The 24,205-nt window shown below is 38.0% G+C and overlaps 1 protein-coding gene across 12 annotated transcripts in view; it reads right to left on the bottom strand.

Moving 5' to 3' along the window:
• Positions 1 to 21,631, bottom strand: part of PDLIM5 (PDZ and LIM domain 5) — a 202,542-nt gene extending 180,911 nt beyond the window's left edge. For 11 of the 12 annotated variants that reach the window (XM_004756042.3, XM_004756046.3, XM_004756044.3 and 8 more), the window contains exons 1-2: positions 21,519 to 21,631; positions 18,191 to 18,328 (exon numbers count right to left, since the gene is read on the bottom strand). In XM_004756042.3, the coding sequence (XP_004756099.1) occupies positions 18,191 to 18,286 (96 nt within the window). In that variant the 5' untranslated portion in view covers positions 18,287 to 18,328; positions 21,519 to 21,631. The other variant, XM_004756043.3, reaches the window with a different exon arrangement.
• Between the last annotated feature and the right edge of the window lie 2,574 nt (positions 21,632 to 24,205).

The following is a 24,205-nucleotide window of genomic DNA, read 5'->3' as shown; positions in this document are numbered from 1 at the left end:
GACACTCTTAACCACTGCAAGGTAAAATATTCAGAATACTGGAATTGCAAACACCATCCAATTAGAAATAATGTGTTCCAAGATTATAAAGGAAACAAGGAAGCTGATTCCAGATGGCCAGAAGTAAAACACAACACAGGCTTCCTCATGTATGTGTATTTTGGGTACACATGTTGACCACCATTATGTTAACCAGTTAATACTGCACTGACAAGTACATCCATACTTCATACAAAGAAATATGTAGGCATATTTATGACATTTTGCTTTTAGTTTAGATACAGGTATAACTTTAAGAATTACCTAACAGTGTAAAAGAGCTAGGAGCTATTTATCAAGTTTTTGTAGGATGTATGTGTGTTTAAAGAGAAGGCATATTATAATGTATTAGAATTACTGAACTAGGATGTAATTTGCCAATTCTGACAAATGTTCCATTGTCTTTAAATACAGAGGTTATTTCATGGTAAATCCTTCAATTTAGTTAAGAAATCATGTTACCATAACTACACCAATCCCTTAAGTTAAATTTTAGTTTCCACAATTTCAAGGAAAAGTCTAATAATCGGCTGTCTACTCATTCCCATCTAAATGCTATTAAAATTTCTCTGGCAACTTCGAGGGGAAAAAGTCTTTTTTTTTAAATGTGTATTTTTAATACCTATAAAGAAATAACTTTATAAAGGGTTTACAAACTTTATAAACGGTTTATAAACAAATCCTTTTCTGTCGATCAAATAAAAGTTACATCAATTTCTGCAGACATGTAGATGCTACATAATGAATTTTTTTTTTAATCCAGCATTTCAATATACTGCTATTTTTCCCCTTTTTTAAAATCGTCTTTATCATTTTTAAGTGATAGTTCCGTAGTGGTAAATACATTCAAATTGTTATGCAACTGAGTTCCAGAATATTTTCAAATTGCAAAACTGAAACTTTATACCTATTAAACAACTCCCATTTCCCTCTTCCCCCCCAACCCTGGTTACCACCATTCTAATTTCTCCTAATGGCTTTTATTTTTTATTTTCCTTTTTAAAAGACACTGACTTTGTAAGATTAAGAAAATTAAAACCCAATGGAAATAATCATCATCATTTCTGGTGGAAACCAAATTTGACCATGAAACTCAAGTATACTGCATTTACTAAAACCTACATCACATAAAATGAAACAAGCACAAAACCTTTAAACAGCCTGATAAACCAACTTCCAAATTCTACTGAAGAAAATACTTGCTTCACAAAATCATTGAAAAATAAGTTTTAAAACTGTTACCAACTGTAGAAAATGGAATCATCTGTAATACATTTGGAGCCTTACTATTAGATTGAATTTATAAAGTAATTCTTCATTAGAATAAATTTGTCCTTTACAGTTTCCTTTCATGAGAAAATTTTTGTTTCTAATGTTTCTTGCCCCTCCTTCAGACAAATAAAAAGGGTGGGGTTTCACTGATGCAAAAGATCACAGAGCTGATTATGAAACTTTTTTTTTATTATGAAACTTAATTGGGATAACTTAGATAACTGTCTAGTGATAATAAAACGTATGATGATAATAAAATGAAAAAACTCTTTGGGAAAACTGCCCTTCCCAAAGAAAATATTTAACTACTTTCATTTAAAATTACAATCTAGGGCGCCTGGGTGGCTCAGTGGTCAAGCCGCTGCCTTTGGCTCAGGTCATGATCTCAGGGTTCTGGGATTGAGTCCCGCATCAGGCTCTCTGCTCAGCAGGGAGCCTGCTTCCTCCTCTCTCTCTCTCTGCCTACTTGTGATTTCTCTCTGTCAAATAAATAAATAAAATCTTTAAAAAAAAAAAATAAAATTACAATCTAGTGACTAGTTCAAAAGCAAGATAACTAGACAATGGTGACCAGTTCACCTGATAAGTCAGTAGACTAAAAAGGTTATTCCTCCCAGATATAAATGAAACATTTCAAATAAAATCATATGTTGGGAGAAAATACAAACCCTAAAAAAAATCACTGTACATCAAAAAATAGAATACTAGTTTATTAGCTATACAACATACTAGCATACTCGTATATTAGCTTTGGTAATAAAATATTCACATATGTCTGATCATTATTATATAATCATAATCACCTAAAGTATTTTTTTGAGAGAAATTAATTACTATTAGGTTACTTTAAATGTTAAAATAAAATCAAGAAAGCTATGTCTAGGGGCACCTGGATGGCTCAGTGGGTTAAGCCTCTGCCTTCGGCTCAGGTCATGATCTCAGGGTCCTGGGATAAGAGTCCTGCATCGGGCCCTCTGTACACAAGGGAGCCTCTCTCCGCCTGCTGCTCTGCCTCTCTCTCTCTCTGCCTGCTGCTCCACCTACCTGGGATCGCTCTCTGTGAAATAAATAAATAGAATCTTTAAAAAAAAAAAAAAAAAAAGCTGTATCTAAAACTTCTTTTAAGGGTGCCTGGGTGGCTCAGTTGGTTAAGAGTCCAACTCTTGGTTTCAGCTCAGGTCATGATCTCAGAGTCATGGAATCAAGTCCCATGTTGGGCTCACATTCAGCATGGAGTCGGCTTGGGATTCTCACTTTTTCTCCCTCTGCCCCCCCCCGCCATGTATACACTCTCTCTATATAATATAAATAAATCTTTGGGGCGCCTGGGTGGCCCAGTCGGTTAAGCGTCTGCCTTCAGCTCAGGTCACGCTGGGATCAAGTCCCACATCAGGCTCCCTGCTCAGTGGGGAGCCTACTTCTCCCTCTTCCTCTGTCTGCTCCTCTCCCTGCTTGTGCTCTCTCTCTGCCTCACTCTCTAGCAAATAAACAAATAAAATATTTTAAAATAAAATAAAATAAATAAATCTTTTAAAAATATATAAAGAAAATTTGTTTTATACTAGTGTATTATTTTATCATATTAATGTACTACAGATAATTCCTAAGTTGGTTGTAAAGCATTATTTTGTAAATGTAACTCAAAACTCACAGGAAAACTCAGTCTTGCTTTGAATTTGCAAAAAGCTGACCTAAATATGAAGTCTGAAGTTTCATCATTTACCAAGGCATTATGATTTATTACAGCAGACTTATACCTATATAATAATAATGACACTTTTATCCATTATCAATGTTCTTAAGGCATGAAATGTGAATTTACTAATGTTATCAATAGGCAGCCTCTCCTATTAGATGTTAACCCTACTCAAGGGACCTCTCTGAAAGATTAAGAAATGAAATACATTAAATCTTATAAACTCCCTCCAGTTAAGAAAATAAAAAGGTCACAAAACATAACTTTTGGCATTGGGTACACTAACCAACCAACAGGCAAAAGCATTCTTTTTTATTTTTTTTTTATTTTTTTTTTTTTAAAGATTTTATTTATTTATTTGACAGAGAGAGATCACAAACAGGCAGAGAGGCAAGCAGAGAGAGAGGAGGAAGCAGGCTCCCCGCTGAGCAGAGAGCCCGATGCGGGGCTCGATCCCAGGTCCCCGGGATCATGACCTGAGCCGAAGGCAGCGGCTTAACCCACTGAGCCACCCAGGCGCCCCAAAAGCATTCTTTTTTAAAAATAGACACATTTTAAAACCTTTTTCAGCTCAACATATCAGATCTAGAATAAACATCCTAACACTCACTTTATCTTTGAGGCATACTCTAACAAAAGTGTTACCAACATAATTTGTAAACAAGTCCTCAGTGTGTATGCAACATTTCTTTATTAAAGTAGAAGAGGTCATAACATCACAAGGAAATGAAAACAGAAGCCATCTGGGCAACAAACTGCTTCTTAAGAGTTACAAAGAAAATTTGAAAGAACACAAAATAACAAAAAAATGTAATCAGCGTGCAAATAACAATGAAAAAATAATAACATATATTTTGTAACTACAAATAACTTTCAAAACAAACATATATTAAAATGAGTATTTTACTTCCAAATAGCCACTTTGGGTGGTTATATATTTACTCCTTTGCTCAAAAACTGTTTTGAATTCTTTCCCAGAAACTTTAACCAAAACCAATTTATAAAACACACCAGTTTGTAGATACGATAAGATCACAGTAATAGTAACCCACACTCTAATCAATCAGCTCTAATCCAAAGGAATCAGAATCCCTCTTAACTCCCCAGGAGTTGCCCCATGATTATTCCCAATGTTACCCTCCTCAGTACTGTGAACCTCGTCGCTCATTCTGACACTAGACCTACCTTATCCCACTCTGTTTTCCTCCTTGCTCACAGCATTGTTGGCACACTGGCCACCTTTCTATTCCTTGAACACACCACGCTCTTTCCTGTCTCAAGGCAGAGAGAGAGAGAGAGATCACAAGTAGACAGAGAGGCAGAGGGAGAAGTAGGGTCCCTGTTGAGCAGAGAGCCCGATGCAATGTGATGGATGCAATGTGATGCGAGGCTCAATCCCAGGACCCTGTGATCACCACCTGAGCCAAAAGCACAGGCTTAACCCACCCAGACACCCAGGAGCCCCTGGCTTCTTAGTCTTAAATCAATGCTGCCTCCTCAGTCATAGAGGCTTTTCTTGACCACCCAATTTAAAGATAAAGACCTTACCACCAGACACTCGTCCTCTTCTCCCAATTACTCCCTAGCACATTACCTTATTAAAATTACACTGCTTATTTATTTATATATTTTAACTATCAGTCCATTTACTAGGATATAAGGTCCAAAACACAAAGGGCTTTGTTTTGCTTATCTCTGTATTTTCAGTACTGCGGCCAATACTGAGCACACCCTAGGTGCTCAATAATGAAAATGAGCAAATGACTCCATGCCCAGAGGTAGATATCATAAATTCTGCCTGCCATTGCCACTTTTGTGTCTTCTCCATGGATTCTACAGATCTTAGTCTAGAAGATCCCTGCTCCTGACACAGGCTATATGGTCAATGCACATTACTGTGTTCTCTTCCTAGATCTGATTATATATACGTCCTCTCCTACTTCTAAACTCCTTCATATATTTCATATCATTCTCCATATGCCTTTAGGTCAGAAAATAGAGACTGACCCAATATACCCAAGGGCCAGTACACAGTAAGAGATCAGTAAATAAGTGCTGACTTACATCTTGTTGTCTCAGGGCTTTGGCACAAGTCATTCAGGAGAAGGGCAGTGCCAGAAGATGATACCAAGAGGATATAGCCTGCTCTACCAAGAATCTACCCATGTCTCATAAAAGATAACAATTAAAAGTAATAATAAAATCTCCAAGGACTATGCTTGAATACACTCAATTATGTTTCCTGAATTCCTACCCATGCGGTTTCTTGATCTTTCATGCAAAGAGCACACACCCATACATAAACACTTGCCCCTCTTAGGCTCACCTAACTTCCATATATGTCCAGACAAGCCTGAATTTGCACATTTACAAAGCACAGACCAGCTTTAGTTTTCTCTTTTTAAACAAAGGATACACATATTGTAAAAATTTCAAACTGTACAAAAGAGTTCCATCAAGCCTACAGCCCAGTGCAGTGTCTAAACCTTCCACCATCCAGTCACACAAAAATCAGTTTCCTGACTTAATAATTGTACTTTTGCATTGTTCTTTTTTTTCACTTATTTTTTTAAAGATTTTATTTATTTATTAGAGAGACAGAGAGCACAAGTAGGCAGAGAGGCAGGCAGAGAGAGAGAGAGAGAGAGAAAAGCAGGCTCCCCGCGGAGCAAAGAGCCTGATGCGGGGCTCGATCCCAGGACCTTGAGACCATGACCTGAGCTGAAGGCAGAAGCTTTAACCCACTGAGCCAACCAGGCGCCCCAACTTTTGCATTGTTCTTAATATATCTGAGATGTTAGGTGTTATATTCAGTTCTGAGAGTCATACAAAGACATTTAAAAACTTTTAAAAGCGGGGCACCTGGGTGGCTCAGTGGGTTGAGCCGCTGCCTTCGGCTCAGGTCATAATCTCGCATCCCGGGATCGAGTCCCGCATCGGGCTCTCTGCTCGGCAGGGAGCCTGCTTCCTCCTCTCTCTCTCTCTGCCTGCCTCTCTGCCTACTTGTGATCTCTCTCTGTCAAATAAATAAATAAAATCTTTGGGGAGCCTGGGTGGCTCAGTGGGTTAAGCCGCTGCCTTCGGCTCAGGTCATGATCTCAGGGTCCTGGGATCGAGTCCCGCATCGGGCTCTCTGCTCAGCAGGGAGCCTGCTTCCCCCTCTCTCTCTCTACCTGCTTCTCTATCTACTTGTGATTCCTCTCTGTCAAATAAATAAATAAAATCTTTAAAAAAAAAAAAAAAAACTTTTAAAAGCATATGCCCAAGGTTGTAATGAAAGGCAAACTCATGAAACATTAGAAGAAAGGGCTTCCTACATAATTTCCAGCAGACTAAAAGGGAAATACTACTCAATCACTTATCTGAAAGGCTGTTAAGAAAGAAAGGGTTAGCCTCTGTTGTACCTGAAACTAAAAGACAGAAACAGAACCACTGGGTCAAACTTAGAGAAAATAAATTCTGACTGACACAGAGAAAGACCTTGGGAGGCAGGTGGTTATTATATGATGTAACCTCTGGGACATTTCCCAGAAATGTAAACCCTGCCTAGAATTAAAAACAAAACAAAAATATTTCATCAGTTAATTCTATCAGTCATGTACATTAACAAAACAAATCTAAGGAAATTGATTGCAATTGCAACCCAGCATCCCATCTGTCCTCTATTATCATTACGATCATCAGCCAATAGCTACTGAACACAAACTGGGGATTCTAGAACGATCCCACTCCACCCACGCTGCAGTAGTTTTCTCGCCCCCTGGTGAGAGCAGTTCACCATTAACAAAGTATATGACCTATATAAATGTACTTAACTATACTGCTGTGAAACCTAACGTGAGGAGAAAAATTTGTGCTGTTCTCTGGTTCATGGGATTAAAAAAACTGTACCTAGTTCTTTTTTAACATATTACCATTTGGTTAGTAATGAGGTGTAAAATAAAACCAAGTATAGTCAAAGATTCCTGAAGAAGTCTTTGATAAGTTCAACATTATTAAATTTTATAGTATTAAAATTTATAAGTAGTATGGCAACTTCAGCCCTCTAAATCTTTGTCATGAAGATACTTAAAACACTGTAAAGAGAACCAAACACTACTGTCATTTATTTACAAAAAGGATTTGACCTATGGTGACTGAACTCTGAAAAATGGGAAAAGCCTGGTGGTTGGGGAAAAGTAGATCTGTCACATTATTTAGTCAGTGACAATCCCCATGTAACTTAGCCTTTAATTTTTGCTGAAATGATCTAAGTAGCAAAAGATCCATAATAAAAAAAAGTTTTTTTAAAAAGCAAAGACATATATGGTTCCCAAATAATTATGTACAAAATGGAACGTCAATGGTAGACGAGAAACATCCAGACAGCATGTGAGAAATCCCTTAACAACCTGAATTCAATGTCTAGGGCCTGGAGTCTACATTTTTAAAATCTCTTAGATGGTTTTAATAATTGCTTTGGAAACCAGTCGTATCTTTTCCTAATAATCTCAGTTATTCCCATTTATACAAGTCTTTTATTCTAGAGCATGTATACACACACAATGGCGGCTGGCTGGCTGTCAGTAGAGCATGCAACTCTTGATCTCAGGGTTGTGAGGGCAAGCCCCAGGTTGGGTGCAGACATTACTTAAAATGTTTTTTAAAAAGATAGAAAAGAAGAAATACAAAAACTTGATTGTCAGGAGTGAAAACGGTCATCTATTCCCAGAAAATAGAGTATACTGGTTAAAAGCATTATTACTATTCAATTTGACTGGTTTCAAATCCTAAGCCTAATCAATTACTGGCTGTTTAACTCTGGGAATGTCATTTAACTTTTCTTCCTTTTAAAATCATACTTTCTCAGAGGATCATTAATGAGAATTAAATAATGGAACATGTGCAAAACGATTAGAGCAGGGCCTACACAATAACAAGGGCTCAATAAATGTCAGCTTATTTACATCATTGTTTTTATTGTTTAATATAGGAAAGAAAGGAGACCCAAGCAAGCTGGAGTAGTCAAAAATCTGAAAGAGCACTTGGTATATGAATGTGCCTTGAAGGATGGTTAGAGGATTAAAGGTAAGAAGAAACAAAGGTAGTAAGCACAAAAAATTTAAGAGACCAAGGACTTTACGGTTCAAAATGGGCATTCTGGACCATAAGCTCAATTGTTTTAAGGGGACCCATTTATATGCAGCTGGAATGCCAGGCAGAGGAGTCAAGCAATAATTCAACAAACAGGAAACCCTTAAATGTTCTTAAATAGGACAGGAATGTGTTAAATGCAGGATTTAGGAATTTCTACCTGGGCAAACTGCCAGCCTGAGTATAAAGAACCAAACTACAAGGAGATAAGCCAATGACAAAGTCTGGAAACACCTGTGTCTACTAAAATATCAATTATCACTCTGAGAATTGAATACCAATAACCAGAATCTTCTAGATGGAGAGGTTCGTATACAGAAATGCCTACTATGAAAAGATCAGAAGAACTATTTGTAGACGATTTAGAAGTTAGTAGCACAGAGATATGTCAAGAAAATGTCCAAAATCATGAAAATTACATGTGTAATAATACTTGTACATATGTATGAACTTCTTTCTCCAGAACATCTTTAAAGATTCCTAGTTAAGGGACAGAGCATTTGTTTTCTAAAGGACATTTGTCCCCCACTACCTTTTCTCAAGAAGAAAAATACTTTCAGAACATATCCACAACCTCCTCTGGCTAACATTATACAACCCTACTAAACTTTTTAATTTTACTATCTATAAAAGTTATAATCTCAGAAATCATTTATGAAATACATAGGCTAATTATTGCATCCTCAACAGAACCACATCATAACCCTTAAATCCCTGATAGAACAAATGGTAAATGGCATTCAACAGTTAACGTCATTAAAACAAAATTTTAGTAAGCCAAAATTTACCCAAAACAATTATGAAGAACAACGGCCATTGTTAAATCAATTTTTGGATCCTGGAACAAAAAAATGTTTAAGAAATCACAGAATTCAAATAAAAAATGGTGCAAATTCTGAGCAAGTTCCAAACTCTTCTCATCATATATTTTTTTAAGGTTTTATTTTTAAGTGGTGTGCCTGGGTGGCTCAGTCAGTTAAGCTTATGCCATCAGCTCAGGTCATGACCCCAGGGTCCTGAGGCAAAGCCCCACATCTAGTTCCCTGCTCAGCAGGGAGTCTGCTTCTCCCTCTGTCCTCCCCTAACCATACTCATGCATGCTCTCTCTCTCTCTCTCATAAATAAATAAATAAAATCTTTTTTAAAAAATATTTTATTTTTAAGTAATCTCTACACCCAACTTGTGGCTCAAATCTCCAAACCCCATCAAGAGTTGCATACTCCACCAACTGCTAGCTAGGCGCCCCACTTCCCATATTGAAGAATTAAGGGACACCTGGGTGGCTCAGTCTGTTATGGCATCTGCCTTTGGCTCAGGTCATGATCTCTTCTTGCAGAGAACCTGCTTCTCCCTCTCAACCCTGCTAGTGTTCTCTCAAATAAATTTAAAAAATCGTAAAAAAAAAAAAAAAAATTACAGCAACACATGAAAGGGAAATTCCACATCCCCTTTAACCACATAAACACAAACATCCCTGGCATCCTTATTCTCTTTCTCACCAAGGTTACCAACACACATATTCTGCTGCTCAGACCAGGGTAAAATGAAGAAATACATTATGCCTCATGTTAGTATGCCTTCACAATGCCTGATTTACTATGTTATTGAAAATGTAACACTTTAGTTAAGCTCCACTGGCTAATAAAAGGTTGATAATGAAAACAGTGAGTTTTCTAGGGGTGAATTTTACTATGTCCCAGGGCCATAGTGAACAGCTCATAAAGGTCTCCTTGTCACATCATTTAAAGGGAGCTAGAGAAGATCTGAAATCCCACAATATTATCAGGCTCCAGGAGAAACTCCAAAAGTAACAACCATGACTCTATTAAATGTGATTTGCTTAAATTTTTCAGAAAATCTACAAGGCAATATGCCAAAAACTGTTCAACAAAAAACAAACAAAATCTTTCACATGTAACTGGAAGTAATATGTTAACACTGAGAGGAAATCTACTTAAAAATAGGAAATACATTTTTTAAAAAAGAATTAGGAAATAAATGATAGAGGGTAACTATTAATCACAACTCCTTATGAAAAAATTCAAAGAACATCATCCCTGGAAATTAATGGTGTCATTTATAGAAGAGCAGCACATTTTTATTTCATATGTTCTCATGCAAAATGAAAAACAATGAACCACTTTAAAACAGAAAATCCTTGGTAGACTACTTGGGATTAAGAGCTATAAAAAGGAAAAAAGTAGAAAGAGCCCCATCTGATCAGAAAAGATCAAAGTCTGTTGAAAAGTGTGTTAGCACAGGTATGAGGAAACAAGTATTCTTATACTATGGGTAGGAGTGTCTTATAGAGATAGTTGGCAGTATCAATCAAAATTATAAATGTATCTACCCCTTTGACTCAGCAATTCCATTTCTAGGAATTTATCTGACAGATACATTCATATATATGACATATATACAAATGTAAAAATTATTGCAGTGTCAGTAAAACCAGTTGAATAAATTATGATAAATCCAATCAATGCAGCTATACAAAAAGAATGACGTATTTACTGATTTGGCGTTAAGTGAAGAAAACAAAATGCCCCCCCAAAAGTATAGTTTTTAAGGATGCTGTCTGAGTTGAAAAGGAGGGTGATAAGGATATATATATGTATATACATGTATCTGTACAGATCATCTCTGAAATTATACAAAAGAAACTGCTAACTGGTTGCTTCCAGGAAAACTAAATGAAAGGCAGGACAACAGGAGACTCTCCATTATATCCTGTTGTACCTCTGGAATTTCAAACTATATGAATGTATTACCTAAAAAGAAGTATAAATTAACCAAACTTTAAAAGTGGGAAGTGTGGGGCGCCTGGGTGGCTCAGTGGGTTAAGCCGCTGCCTTCGGCTCAGGTCATGATCTCAGGGTCCTGGGATCGAGTCCCGCATCGGGCTCTCTGCTCAGCAGGGAGCCTGCTTCCTCCTCTCTCTCTCTCTGCCTGCCTCTCTGCCTACTTGTAATCTCTCTCTGTCAAATAAATAAATAAATCTTTAAAAAAAAAAAAAAAAGTGGGAAGTGTGAAAGGTTAAGAAGACTGTTGAGTAACAAATGTGACCCAGTAAGTAAGTGATCCCATTGTGGCCTTTTTCAAACTGCCTCTTTTCTCCTTCCATCTAATGTGCTCCTTTCCATTCCTTCCTGTTAACTTTCCCAGTCCATTTTAATCTCCTCCATGTAGGCCTATCAGGGTCACATGTTATAACTATCTAGATTGGCTTCAAGTACTAAATGCCAAAGAAGTTGATGGACTTTGTTCCACTAATCATCACACAAAATGGGCACAACATCAGTTGTTTAAAAAAAAAAAAAAAAAAGTTATTTACAGTAGGGTAGATAACTGTACTTATATAAAACAAGAAAAAAAAATAAGGTGGGGAATGACAAGAATCACAATATTGTAAAAAATTCTTCCAGCAGCACCTGGGTGGCTCAGTGGGTTAAAGCCTCTGCCTTCTGCTGGGGTCATGATCTCAGGATCCTGGGATCGAGCCCCACATTGGGCTCTCTGCTCAGCAGAGAGCAGCTCTGCTCGGCCTCCCCCCCTCTCTCTGCCTGCCTACTTGTGCTCTCTGTCAAATAAATAAATAAAATCTTAAAAAAAAAAAAATTCTCCCAAACCTAACTTTAAACACTCATTCAAAACTGTCTCCTGTGTCTTTTCATAAATATCTTATTACCAAAAAAAAAAAAAACAAAAAACAAAAAAACCCACTTAATAAAAAAACAGAGTATCTACGATAAAAAAGTGATTATCCCACTTCATAATTTAAAAACCAAACCTGAATTCCCAACAGGGCTATGGAGTGGCTCTGCACCTAGAATACCTAAGTTAACGGTCACCATAGTCACTGCTCCTTAACTGCTCTTTTCATTCCCTTATGTCCTTTATTTGCAAATGTATGCATATATTAGTCTTTCACATGCTAGGATCTTATTCTGTCACATTTTATATTACAGAGTCAATATTTCTGTATCCCAAAATTTAAATAAAGGCCTAGAGTCTCACCTACTGAAACTGAAACAGAATTAACCCTTACAAGACACCAAAGCAACAACACCTTCTTCGTCCAGAGCAATGTTTGCTTCTGAAAGAACTAACTCCTATCAGGTATTTTCCCCCGTGCAGTCATAACTGGGAGAAAAGGCCATGACTGATCTTATAGTATATGGGACTCTGGGTAGAACTACTGTAAAGAGGATATTTTGGACAAAGACAACTGGTTAACTGTATATTCACACTGCAACCTGACCAACAACCATTATAAAGAAAAGCTCTTCCTGAAAGTTCTCAAAAATAACTGAAGTCCACAGTCTTCAATATTCTCAGTTTGAGGAGATATTATACCTAATTGTAAGTAGGTGAACAAGTTATGTAAAAATATCCTTTACTTGGGTTTAAAATGTTATTCTTGGAGCACCTGGGTGGCTCAGTCCGATAAGCATCCAACTCTTGATTTTGGCTCAGGTTGCAATTTCAGGGTTTTGAGATCAAACCTAGCATCTGGCTCCACAGTGGGCTGGGCATGGAGCCTGCTTAAGATTCTCTCTCCCTCTGCCCTTTCCACACCCTACCCCCATCCCCACACATGCATACTCTCTCTCTCTCTCTAAAAAAATAAAGTAAAATAATACGTTATTCTTACTTCGCCCAATCTCCATATTATTTCCTCCATCACGTACAGAAGGCCTACAGACAGTAAAAGTCCTCTTATTTTAACAGATAACTTTCCAAAATGCCCAACATTCATTAAAATCTGAAAAATCAAGCTCCCCTTTTCTAGAACTACTAATTTACAACCAAACACAGATAAGATTTTTCATTTATTTACAAATAACAATCCAGAAAAACATCTTCAGAATTAGCTTGAGATTCTTTACCTTGTAACCGCAATGACAGAAAATCACCAGTTAGGAAAAAAAGCCAGTCTCTGTGCCCCACAAAAAAGGTAATTAATATTTTAAAAGCAGAAGATGAACATACATGTGAAATATACATTATGTAGTTATACAAACTAAATCCTTAACTTTCCAACTTGGCATAATGACAGAGTAGTTGGAAGGGACTGTAAAAGAAAATACTCAACAGCTTAAAATTAACAATGGGCCCATTTATTCAAGGTAGGATGGTTCTCCCATTTCAGCTTGAGAGGACTGAAAGTCTCTTTCTATCCTCCTCTAGGAGGGAAACTCTGCAGCTGGACTGTCTGGAGAATCACTCAAATATATTCACAGCTTTGCTCGAAGTCAAGCAATGGCAAGAAAAGCCTTCATCTTCACTTTCTACTGAAAACCAACACAGAGAATGTTGACTTTGAGGTATTAAAATTTCATCCTTCAAGGATCATTTCAATTAATTTCTCCTGCAGAAAGCTGACCCCACAAATAAAAAAGCCCACTGAAACTGAGAAACACTTATCTGTATCTTTGTAATTTCACCAAATACTGTCTTGTGATAGGTCTTTAACAATGTCTAGTACGGCACTTAATTCTTTTCTCCCCAACCTTTTTACCCCCCAATATTTTATACCTTCTTAAATGGTTTCTAGAAAGTATTCCTATAACTGCTGAATAAATGAATTCTTGGCAAAATGTTTCACAGCTGTCTTTTCTCTGTTCTATCTTATACTCCCAAGCCGAGCTCCATAATCCAGAAAGTAGTAAATTTCCTTTGCTTTTTAAATCCAACTAAAATCTTGTCTGAGTTGGTAACAACTAATCCTCTCCTAACTCTTGAGAATCAAAATCATTATTTGTATTACTATTAATTTGTATTAAAATATTTGACCTCATTCTTATCTGAAGAAACAATGTAGATGTTTTATGGAGAATTGGGAGCTCATCTTCAGGAAATTCAAATACTGACATTTAAGAAAAAAAAATTCTAGTATCATAAATCAGAATACACAAAAGAGAGTATTGTAACCTTAAGATGCCATACTTAAAAGATGTTATTCACAAATATATCATCCTTCCTGTAATTCCATCGTGAGGAACATCAACTTGCCAAAATATGGCCTTGAATTGTGCAAGAAGTCTCCTATTTCTTCTTATAAAATATACTGGCAAAGACCAATCACCCACACTGCTACAAAGAAACCCATCCCACATTCCATGGCTTCAAGGCAATTCCATAAATACAGGGTCATAAAAAGGCGGCCTACAAACTGTTGTAGCCAGCACTCCATTTTAAGAATAGGAAACTGAAGACAATGACATGTGATTATATAGTTACAGTAATGTGAGGATCCTTTTAAAAGTTTCTAAGACAATCTTGTCTTAGAAACGGTCCCACCTACTAAAAAAGAAGTCAAAACTTGTACACCATAGATAATGGGAAAATCTATGTGAAATGTTAAATATTGTATAGTTGGCAAGAAAAAAATGTATAGTTTGCATTCTTTAAAACACAAAGTCACACCCAGCATATTCACATGCTAATAACAACAAAATCTCAGGAAAACAGAAATGTTCAGGTCCCAGCCAATGGTCTACTTATGACATATACATTTGCTATCACAGGGTTCCAATGTTATAAGGGAATGTAAATAGCCCTATGGAGCTGGACATAGCAACAAATGAACAGAGAAAAAACTGTATGCTTTTGGACTCTAAACATAAATATGCAGCTTCCCAACTAAGCACAAACTTGTGATTTTTTTTTCTTTTTCAATTCCAGTAGACTCTAAGTAAAAAAAATAACTCCTACGTTACCCATAATTACAGGGCATTTGATATTGCAAGTCTCATAATATTTTTTCTTCTTAATATTATAATATTGTTGTAAAAAAATAAGAGCTAAGAGAATACAATGTACCCGACCTTGCTAATAATTTCATACCTATCATTAATATGAGAAGCCCTAAATTAATGTTTTAAGGCATGCTGTTAAGTTTTAATTACTTTTTGACACATTAATTAAACAATTTAGTGACCACAGAAATATTTCCCAATAATTTTACATAATTAAGGCAGAATAAATATAACTAGAGAACTAAGTAAGACAAGGTGTAACATTACTAATCTTATTACAACAATATAAATTAGTTATTAGGCACACGTCTTTATTAGGCAATGTTATAGGCATGTTTGAACTGAACCACACAAGGGGTTAAAAGTAACTACAGTGAAAGCCAACAGCCTAGCAGCACAGTTGAGCCAACATTCCCTTCTCTCCTCCCCTCCCCTTCCCATCCTCTCCAGTCCAGAATGAATTGCATGCCCCACTGCACAAGGCCCAAAAAGGTCACAGGAGATGGCAGAGACTTTTGTAAGAGAACAGAAATAACTCAGCAGCTTTGTTACCATAGTCTCTTTTAATCAGTATGTTCAAAATCCTTTAATTAGCACTCTGTCTACACAAGGAAAGCATTTCTTCTGTGCCAAGGGAGGGCACATATGTATGTACACAGTGTTCTGTTTTATCAGCATCACAACATGGAGCTAGGCCTCAAATTGTCTGCCAGGAAACTAAAGCACAGAAAACTCTTTTAAAGGCATGGTACCACAAAACTTACACAGCACATTTGCATTTCTACTACCAAACCACACAGTGATTTAGTTTGTTTCATTAGGTGTCAATTTGTTTCTGGACTTCTTCCCCACCAAAACTGGATGCATTTTAAACTAAACAATAACTTCTATAGTCCATTATTTATAAAGTAAGATATTCAAACTTAATATTAATAATGTTAACAGAACATAAAAACAAGACAATAGTAAGGTATCATTCTTTTCCTCATAAGAGATCTTCAGGAAGAGAAAAAAATTGCCTTGCTCAAACACGAATAAATCGTAAGACCCATTTTCACATGGATGCTTTCCATTTAAAATTTCATCCAACCATGGTCTTAAAACTTAAAGGCTGGATTACATATATGCATTTCCTTGTAAAATCTGATTAACTGGAATCAAGACAGAAATTGGTGGTAAATTAAAGTTAACTGTTTAAAAAATAAAATAAACTGTTTAAAAAATCCACAGACAAGAAACAAGGAAAACTCCATTAGTAAATTGGGATTAGCTGTATTTTAGCTATTTTCACACGTTACAAACTTAATCTCTCAAAATTAAGGTGTGTGTATATATAAGCAGCAGTGTATGTGTATACACACACACACACAACACATACACACACACATATGTTATTAAAACAACAGCCTCCAAAACTCCTGATTAGAGAAACCACCTAATTAAAGAAACAATATGTAGATAAAATTTATCATTAGGGAAGCAGCATACATAAATCCTTGAAAGCCAGCTCCTCCACACCAGCCATGCGAGCTCATAGCACGGTTTTGTACAATGGGTATGGTACCACTATTTCACAGGTTGACAGGAGAATTAAATAAATGAGATGATGCACTTAAACACTTGGCAAAAATCCAAAAGTTTGCTCGCAAGGCTGTTGGGGGTGGGGAGTAATAGAAGGTATTCTTGTGCATTGCACAAAAGTATAAATTGACACAGCCTATCGAAATTGTATATGTATGTGTCCATATATATGCATGTGTATACACACACACACACACACATAACAGTTAAACAGCATGGAGGTTGGGGCATTGACTGCATCAATTTGACTCCCTCCAAAATTTAACCATACTAATAGCCTACTGTTCACTGAAAACCTTACCAATAACAAAGAATCTATTAACACATATTTTCATGTTATATATACTGTACTTTTATAATACAGTAAGCTAGAAAAAAATATTAAGAAAATCATAAGGGAGTGCTTGGGTGGTTTGGTTAAGCATCTGACCCTTGAATCTGGCTCAGGTCATGATGTCAGGGTCTTGAGATCAAGCCCTGCATCAGGCTCCATACTCATTGGGAAGTGTGCTTGAGATTTTCTCCCTTTCCCTCTGGCCCTCCCCAAGCCTGCCTGTGCTCTCTCTCACTCTCTCTAAAATAAAAAAAATCAATCTTAAAAAGAAAAATGAAAATCAGAAGGAAGAGAAAATACATTTACAGTATTGTATATATATTTATTGGAAAAGAAATCCCTGTGTAAGTAGACCTACACAGTTCCTATCTGTGTTGTTCAAGAGTCAACTGTGTTTATACATACACATAAAAAATTATGCGTATATGGTATCCACCACAGCACTGTTTGAAATAACAATACTAGAAACAATATAAATGCCTTTCCATAGGGGACTGGTTAAATGTATGTTACTTCCCTACAAGAGAAGTCTACATAGTTGTTTAAAACAAAAACAAAAACCTTTAGGGAAAGTTCTCCACGATAAATTATTGAGAAAAAAAGACACGGAGCAGTGTGTATAACATGCTCATATAATTAAAAGGGGAGTGGACATTCCTATTTGACTACGAAAAAAAAAGCCAGCAATTAATAGCAAGCAGAAACAGTGCTTGACATATGTCATGCTTCAAAAAAACACCATCATCATCATGAAAATATATCCTTAAGTTGTATACACAAAATACATTCAAACTAAATCAATAATGTAGTAAACAACAAAATCTCAATTATTTATAAGCTGACTATCTAGGAGATCCAAGCCCTCAATCCCTCTTCAAATATAAGCAGTCTCTGGCAATTCTACTGTTGACTATCACCTTCACCAGAAAGTGACCGGAGGAAATAACACCCAAAACAGTCATTTTATTTGATATTAATCAACAGTTTTTAATTAACAGCTTCTGGAGCTGAAAGAAACAATGAAAATCCCATTGTGCAGCCTTCTAATATTACATATAAAGAAACTAAGGTTAAGATTCCCCAAATTAGTGACAGTTCAAATATTTGAAGTCTACCACCTATTTAAATGCTCTCCATTTCCTTATTAATAAGATGGGGGAGACCGAAAATAAGCTCAACTGAAATCAATTATCCTTGCTAAATTACCTCCCCTCCACATCTTTTATTATACATAACTAAGTTTTCCGAGATTAAATCCCATAAGCAATTGTAATGAGTACAGGTTATCCAGAGAATTCAACAACTCAGCCCTGAAGTTTCCAGGATTAAGCACTGAATGAACATCTGTAATAAAATCTGTGAAGTTTGCTTACACTAGAGATTGTCAGAGGCATGTTGAAATCCTTGCCACCTTGCAGCCGGAAACCCCAAGGAGCTGGGCCAACCAAGGACACACTGTAGTTGCTCATGGCTCTGATAGCTCAAAGTCCAATCTCAGAAAACGAAAGAAACTGTGAAAGAAAATTAGATGGTTAACAAAATGTTTATTTGAAGCCCCATTACCTATTTAATTGTACTTAATATAAACTCAACTAAATTATGTTCAGTATTTTGTTTCGGGGGTATGAGAAGATACTGAGGATAAGTCTACATTAAGTTCTCATTACAGTCTTTTCAGGAATAGGAATCTATGAGCTAATACACAATTTCTAAACTGATGCCAACTTCCATGGTCTAAAAATTCCACATGAGAATCTATTTCTAGACATTTGATCAGTTCTATAACTTGCGACAGTCTAATTTGTGGCTTCTTGCATACAGACTTTAACTCAAAGTACTTTATAACACTTCATTACACATAGGAGAAAGAATAAGATTTTATTTCAGGTTTAATTCAAAATGATTTTCCCCTCCCCTCTACCGCATGCATTCTTTCACCTGCAGTTGGTAAGAGTCCTTAAATTCAAAGCTACTCTCCCATATGAAAAGGACTGCGAATCTGTAGACTCTCACTCATGCTTTCCACATACAAAACTCTTTGAAGTGTTTTTTAATGCACAAAACTATTCTCTCCAATCATAAACGACAATTTGCATTTCCTCTTAGAAGGACATGGTATTTTCAACACTTAGAGCAATATTTACTTTTCCTTTAGACAGACAATGATAGGCAATCCTCTAGCAGCACAGTGATATTTCAGTGAGAACTTGCTTCTTATTTTATACACACATCACATAAAGCAAGCAAAGAATGAGCATTAACCACACAGTGAATGAGACTGACTAAATGGGGTAGAAATAGAAGGTCAATGCATGAAAGGGAACTGGAGCTTTAGAAAGGCAGCAGCACTTCAGTGCTCTTTTTTGTTTTGCTGTAAGTGCACTCATAATGACTCTCATGGTTTTACTTTTATAGGATTTTTTAAAAAGTGTGACTTTGAGTTTGGTATTGGTTGGTATGATGGTTATGTGTAGTGGGCGAAATTGGGAGAAATGGGTATTTTCTAAAATGTAATACTACGAAACAATATTATTTTGCCCTTTAAAGTGTTAAAAATATAGTGGATGTATAATTTAATCATTTTAAATCACATTTTTTAAAAAAAACTGTTGAAGACACACTTCCTTGGAAAATCTGTGCTGTTAGACTAAATCACTACCTTATATTACCTGTCTTTAAATATTTTTCCATTTTTTTAACCATTCAAAACTTTGATCCCATTACACCAAATTAATATTGGCACATGTAGGTTTGTGAACCATTGGGAATATTAAAAAACAAACAGATTACATCTTCTCATAAGGGGAAAATGAGGCAAAACTTTCAAGTCTGGTCCTTAAAGAAAAATTAAGCCAGTGAAAAATCTGTACAGTACCTACCCAGAAATGAAATGAGCTTTCCACAGGCATAGCTAATACACATTCAGTACTGATGTAATATACACAGCGCACTAAAAAGACCCAACGGCCATGCCAGAAGTCAAACTGTTAGATACCCATGAACACCACATAGTAAGATAATTAAGAGTCACACATAATTTAACTGCTTTCCCGCTGTAATAAAATATTTTCATAGAACTAGTAAAGAAAGACTGTTTTGACGTTGGCATTTATGATACAAATCAGAAGAGTGTAAAGCCAACAGATATTTCACAAGAAGCCTGCCCCCTTCCTTTCTTAATCTTTAACTTGTATCAAGAGAACAATGTGAAAGTTAGGCTCAACTTCCTCTGGACCCACTGTTTCCTACAAGAAAATGTATGCAATTTATATATCAAACCATGTACATACAACTTCCCTTTATTTGGGAATTCCCTTCATAACTTGACCTCATTTATTAAAATTTACTGGCAAGGTCACAGCCACACTACAGAACCACTGTCATTTCTAGTATTCTCTCTGTTAGCTTCATTTGCCTTAAAACATTCTGATCCCTATGCAATGGTAATACTGTTATTGGCTTTTTCCAGGTCTCCCCCATCTGGTTATTAGTACCCAAGCTCCTCCTAAAATACTAAGCAGGGAGGAAATAGTGAGCTGCCTATTCTGCTTTCAAACACGAAAAAATGTTGGACCTTCCCGTACAGTTTGGGGTTTTCTCTTAGGGAAAGTCTAAACAATGTCTTCGCTTTAGTATTTGAGAAGGAAGCTTGGTATTTCCCACGCTTCTACGCCGGCTTCTTCGGTGAATGGGAAGGGGGGAAAGGAGAACTCAAAGTGACAAGAAGGGCCTGAAATTAACGAGCAGTATCTTTAGATTCTCTTTTTCCCCAAATTCAGAGATAATGGGGATAGAGCTGAGGAACTAAAGCCACAGGCACATGATGAAAGCAGTCGACACGAAATTTTCCAGCAGAGGTTCACGCCTAGCCCTGTTTGCCAAATAAGGCTCCGGAGCCGGCTATTTCCGTGGCTGGCAGGTCCGACGTCCTCAACCGTCAGAAGGCGGACTTGGGATAGGATCTGGCGATCACACCCTAGACCTACCCTGTCGACGCAGCCACGAATTTTCTTTCCTAGCTCTGCCCTGTCCAGACGCCCTTCCTTTTTCCACTTATTGTCAAATGCACTGAACGCACAGTCTTACAAAAGCCCCAACAAGTACTCAAGTCTTAATAAATCTGGCGATTATGACAGATTTTTTTTTTTAAAACAAGCTTTATTTCTGGTCGCCCGGCTGTTTCCCCAAACAGGTACGCAATTTTAAGTACCTGGAAGGAAATAAACACTTCTCAGCGCGAAAGCAAACAAAAAAACAGCAACACGCCTTTCCCGTTTAGTCTCGCTCCCTACACCCCTGCAGGAGGTGGGTGTACCCAGACGCCAAAGTAGGCGCCCGGCGACGCCCGGCGACTCCCGGCAGCCGGCTGGCCGGCGGGTCGCTGCGGGGGTGCCCCAGAGCTCCACGTCCCTGCCTCCGCCACACTCGTCCCGGCCGACCCGAGCTCCAGGAACTTCCAGTGCTCGCCCTCTGGCCTTGCGTCCACTCCCGCGCCGCCCTTCCCCGGGAGCTCCTCTTCCCACGCGGCACTCTCACCTCCGCCGCTCCAGAAAGCACCTGAGGAGCCGTCCCCGTGCGAGGCGCGCCCCCTCCTGCTCCCCAGCTGGGCTTCCCTCCGCGCACCCGGCGCAGGGAGACCGCTTCTCCCCCTCCTCCCTGCGGGATAGAGGAGCAGCGCATCCCCGACCGGCGGTCACTCACCTCCACTGCGGCGCCGCGCTGCCTCCGCCTCGGACTAGCGCTGACAAGTGATTCGGGGTGCGTGCGCCGTCCCCACCGCCCGGGGAACTTCCGCCTCCTGGCACTCCCCGACCCCGCCCCCAGGCGGAGACACGCTCCCCCCTCCGCCCCCGCCCCGCTCCCGGCCACGCCCCCGGCCCGACCGGGCTGCCCCAGACGGGCGGAGCAGGGTACGCAGGAGTCTGGCGCGCGGGCTTGCTTAGGCGAGCTGAAGCCAGTGCTGGAAAACAATGGAGCTACCGAGTTTCGGTGGGGGTAGTCAGGGGATTTCGGGCAGTACCTGGCAGAGGTACGCTCCGCGTGTCTGTTTTGTAATGGACGCATTTCTCTCTCCAGAAACTTTGAATTGGCAAGCAGTTGTTCTGGCTAAAAATAGAAGAGGGCTTTGGATAAATCCCTAGCTATGCAAGTTCAGCGACTACTGCCTGTTTTTTTGGAGAGAGCTTTCCGTGCCCAAAGAAGTGCAGACCCTGAAGTTTGCTTTGTCAGGAAGGTGAAAATCGGTAACCCTAATAACTAGAAGTCAAGCTCTATGATCATTCCAGAAGACAGGGATAGAGAGCAAGGGCCAAAAGCTGTTCAACCAGTATATCCTCTTTATTTTGTAAGTCCAAAAAAATCAGTAGCACACTTTTCAGTTTCTGTAAAGTTGCTGGATTTAGCCCGAGGATTTTACTCATAAACAAACTTAAAGGATGTGCAGTGAATATATGGAAAGTAATTTGTTGAATTTTTTTAAAACTGTGAATTGGGTTATAAGAAGTGAAAAGGACAATTTTTAACCAAAGGGCATATAAAGCAAGGATGAACTTCACGGGGTCCATGAATTCCCTTGATGTACAACAGCCTTCTAGAGGAGAAGGTCCAATACTGCTCCAACCAAAATGGTAGCCACTAAGCCACGTGTGGGAATTGAACATTTGAAATATGGCTACAGGACGAAGGCCCTGAATTTTTTGTTTTATATAATTTTAATTGACATTTTAAAACTGAAGCAGGGTAACATTTGTGTTAAAGAAAACACTGTGTTAAACAAAACTTAATTATACCTAAGACACAAATTTAATGTATGATTACATTTTTCTTCACCATTGAAAAGTTAATACCTAAATTGAGATGGGATAGAAGTTCAAAAAGCCCTCTAAATTGCAAAGTCTTGATATGAAAATTTTGATTAAAATACATCATATTCTTGGGACGCCTGGGTGGCTCAGTTGGTTAAGCAGCTGCCATCGGCTCAGGTCATGATTCCAGCTTCCTGGGATCGAGTCCCACATCGGGTTCCTTGCTCGGCGGGGAACCTGCTTCTCCCTCTGACTCTGCCTTCCACTCTGCCTGTGCTCGCTCTCGCTCTCTCTCTGACAAATAAATAAATAAAAATTAAAAAATAAATAAATAAAATACATCATATTCTTAAAACTGATTTCATCCGTTTTCTTTTGCATATGCATAAAATTACCGGGCGCCTGGGTGGCTCAGTGGGTTAAGCCTCTGCCTTCGGCTCAGGTCATGATCTCAGGGTCCTGGGATCGAGTCCCACATCGGGCTCTCTGCTCAGCAGGGAGCCTGCTTCCTCCTCTCTCTCTGCCTGCCTCTCTGCCTACTTGTGATCTCTCTCTGTCAAATAAATAAATAAAATCTTAAAAAATAAAAAATAAAATTACCATGTGACTAGTACCATATTTTCATTGGATGGCTCTGCTCCATAGCATTCATCACATTCTGGGAAAGATTATGTTGGAAGGAAAAGTTTCTTAGTGTGAAAGCTGGTTTGGGGAGTACTTTTTTTGTGTTTTTTTTTTTTAAGATTTTATTTTTTTAGGTAATCTCTGCACTCACCATGGGGCAGGAACCCACAACCTTGAGATCAAGAGTCCTGTGTTCCACCAACAGAGCCAGCCAGGTGCCCCTGCAGCACTTTAATTATCATGTTTGACACCTCACCTCAAAATTGAATAAATAATAACAGTGACATTTATAAATACCTACCACGTGCCAGACAGTGGGGCCATCCTTACAACAACTTTGTAAGACTAATGTCATCCCCATTTGTAGTTAAGAAAATGGAGGTTGCAAGAAATCAGTTTGTAATGGTTCTGCAGGGCAATGGCTACAGTTACCCTGTAAGGATCCCATCTCTACTCCCCTTCATTTTTGCTGCTGATACAATTAAAACGAACCCAGTTAAACAGGGTTAATAAAGACATCAAGAATTGCAGGTAGTATAAGGAGATTTCACCAGAGAGTAAGCACCTTGAAGCATTGAGAGTAAGAGGAGTGTTGCTTACTTAGCATATTCAAATTTTAGTCTATATAGGCTAGCCTGCCTTTGAATTCTCCTTCTCCTCTTGCAGTTTAAAGGGAAGTGAAAATTTAAAAAGCCAAATTAAGGTATGATCCAGATACATTTATCCAAGAGTCCTCCAAAAAACCAGCTACATCAAAATAACATAGGTAGCTTGTTAAAATTGCATTTTTCTGGGACTTACCCAGACCCAGGATCCTTGCAGAGGGGCCCCAGGAACCTGCCTTTTTAAAAAAACACTCTCTCCCCTACTCCAGGTAATTATTAAACTACATTGCTTAAAAACCTCTTACCTAGAAATATCCCTGCATCTCCAACGTACTGTATAATGTGCTTAGGTGAT

Source organism: Mustela putorius, unplaced genomic scaffold (assembly GCF_011764305.1).
Source record: "Mustela putorius furo isolate JIRA1106 unplaced genomic scaffold, ASM1176430v1.1 tig00003871_pilon_pilon_pilon, whole genome shotgun sequence".
NCBI classification, from domain to species: domain Eukaryota; kingdom Metazoa; phylum Chordata; class Mammalia; order Carnivora; family Mustelidae; genus Mustela; species Mustela putorius.
Note: the sequence above shows the minus strand (reverse complement) of the source record. Positions and strands in the feature narration are given on the sequence as shown.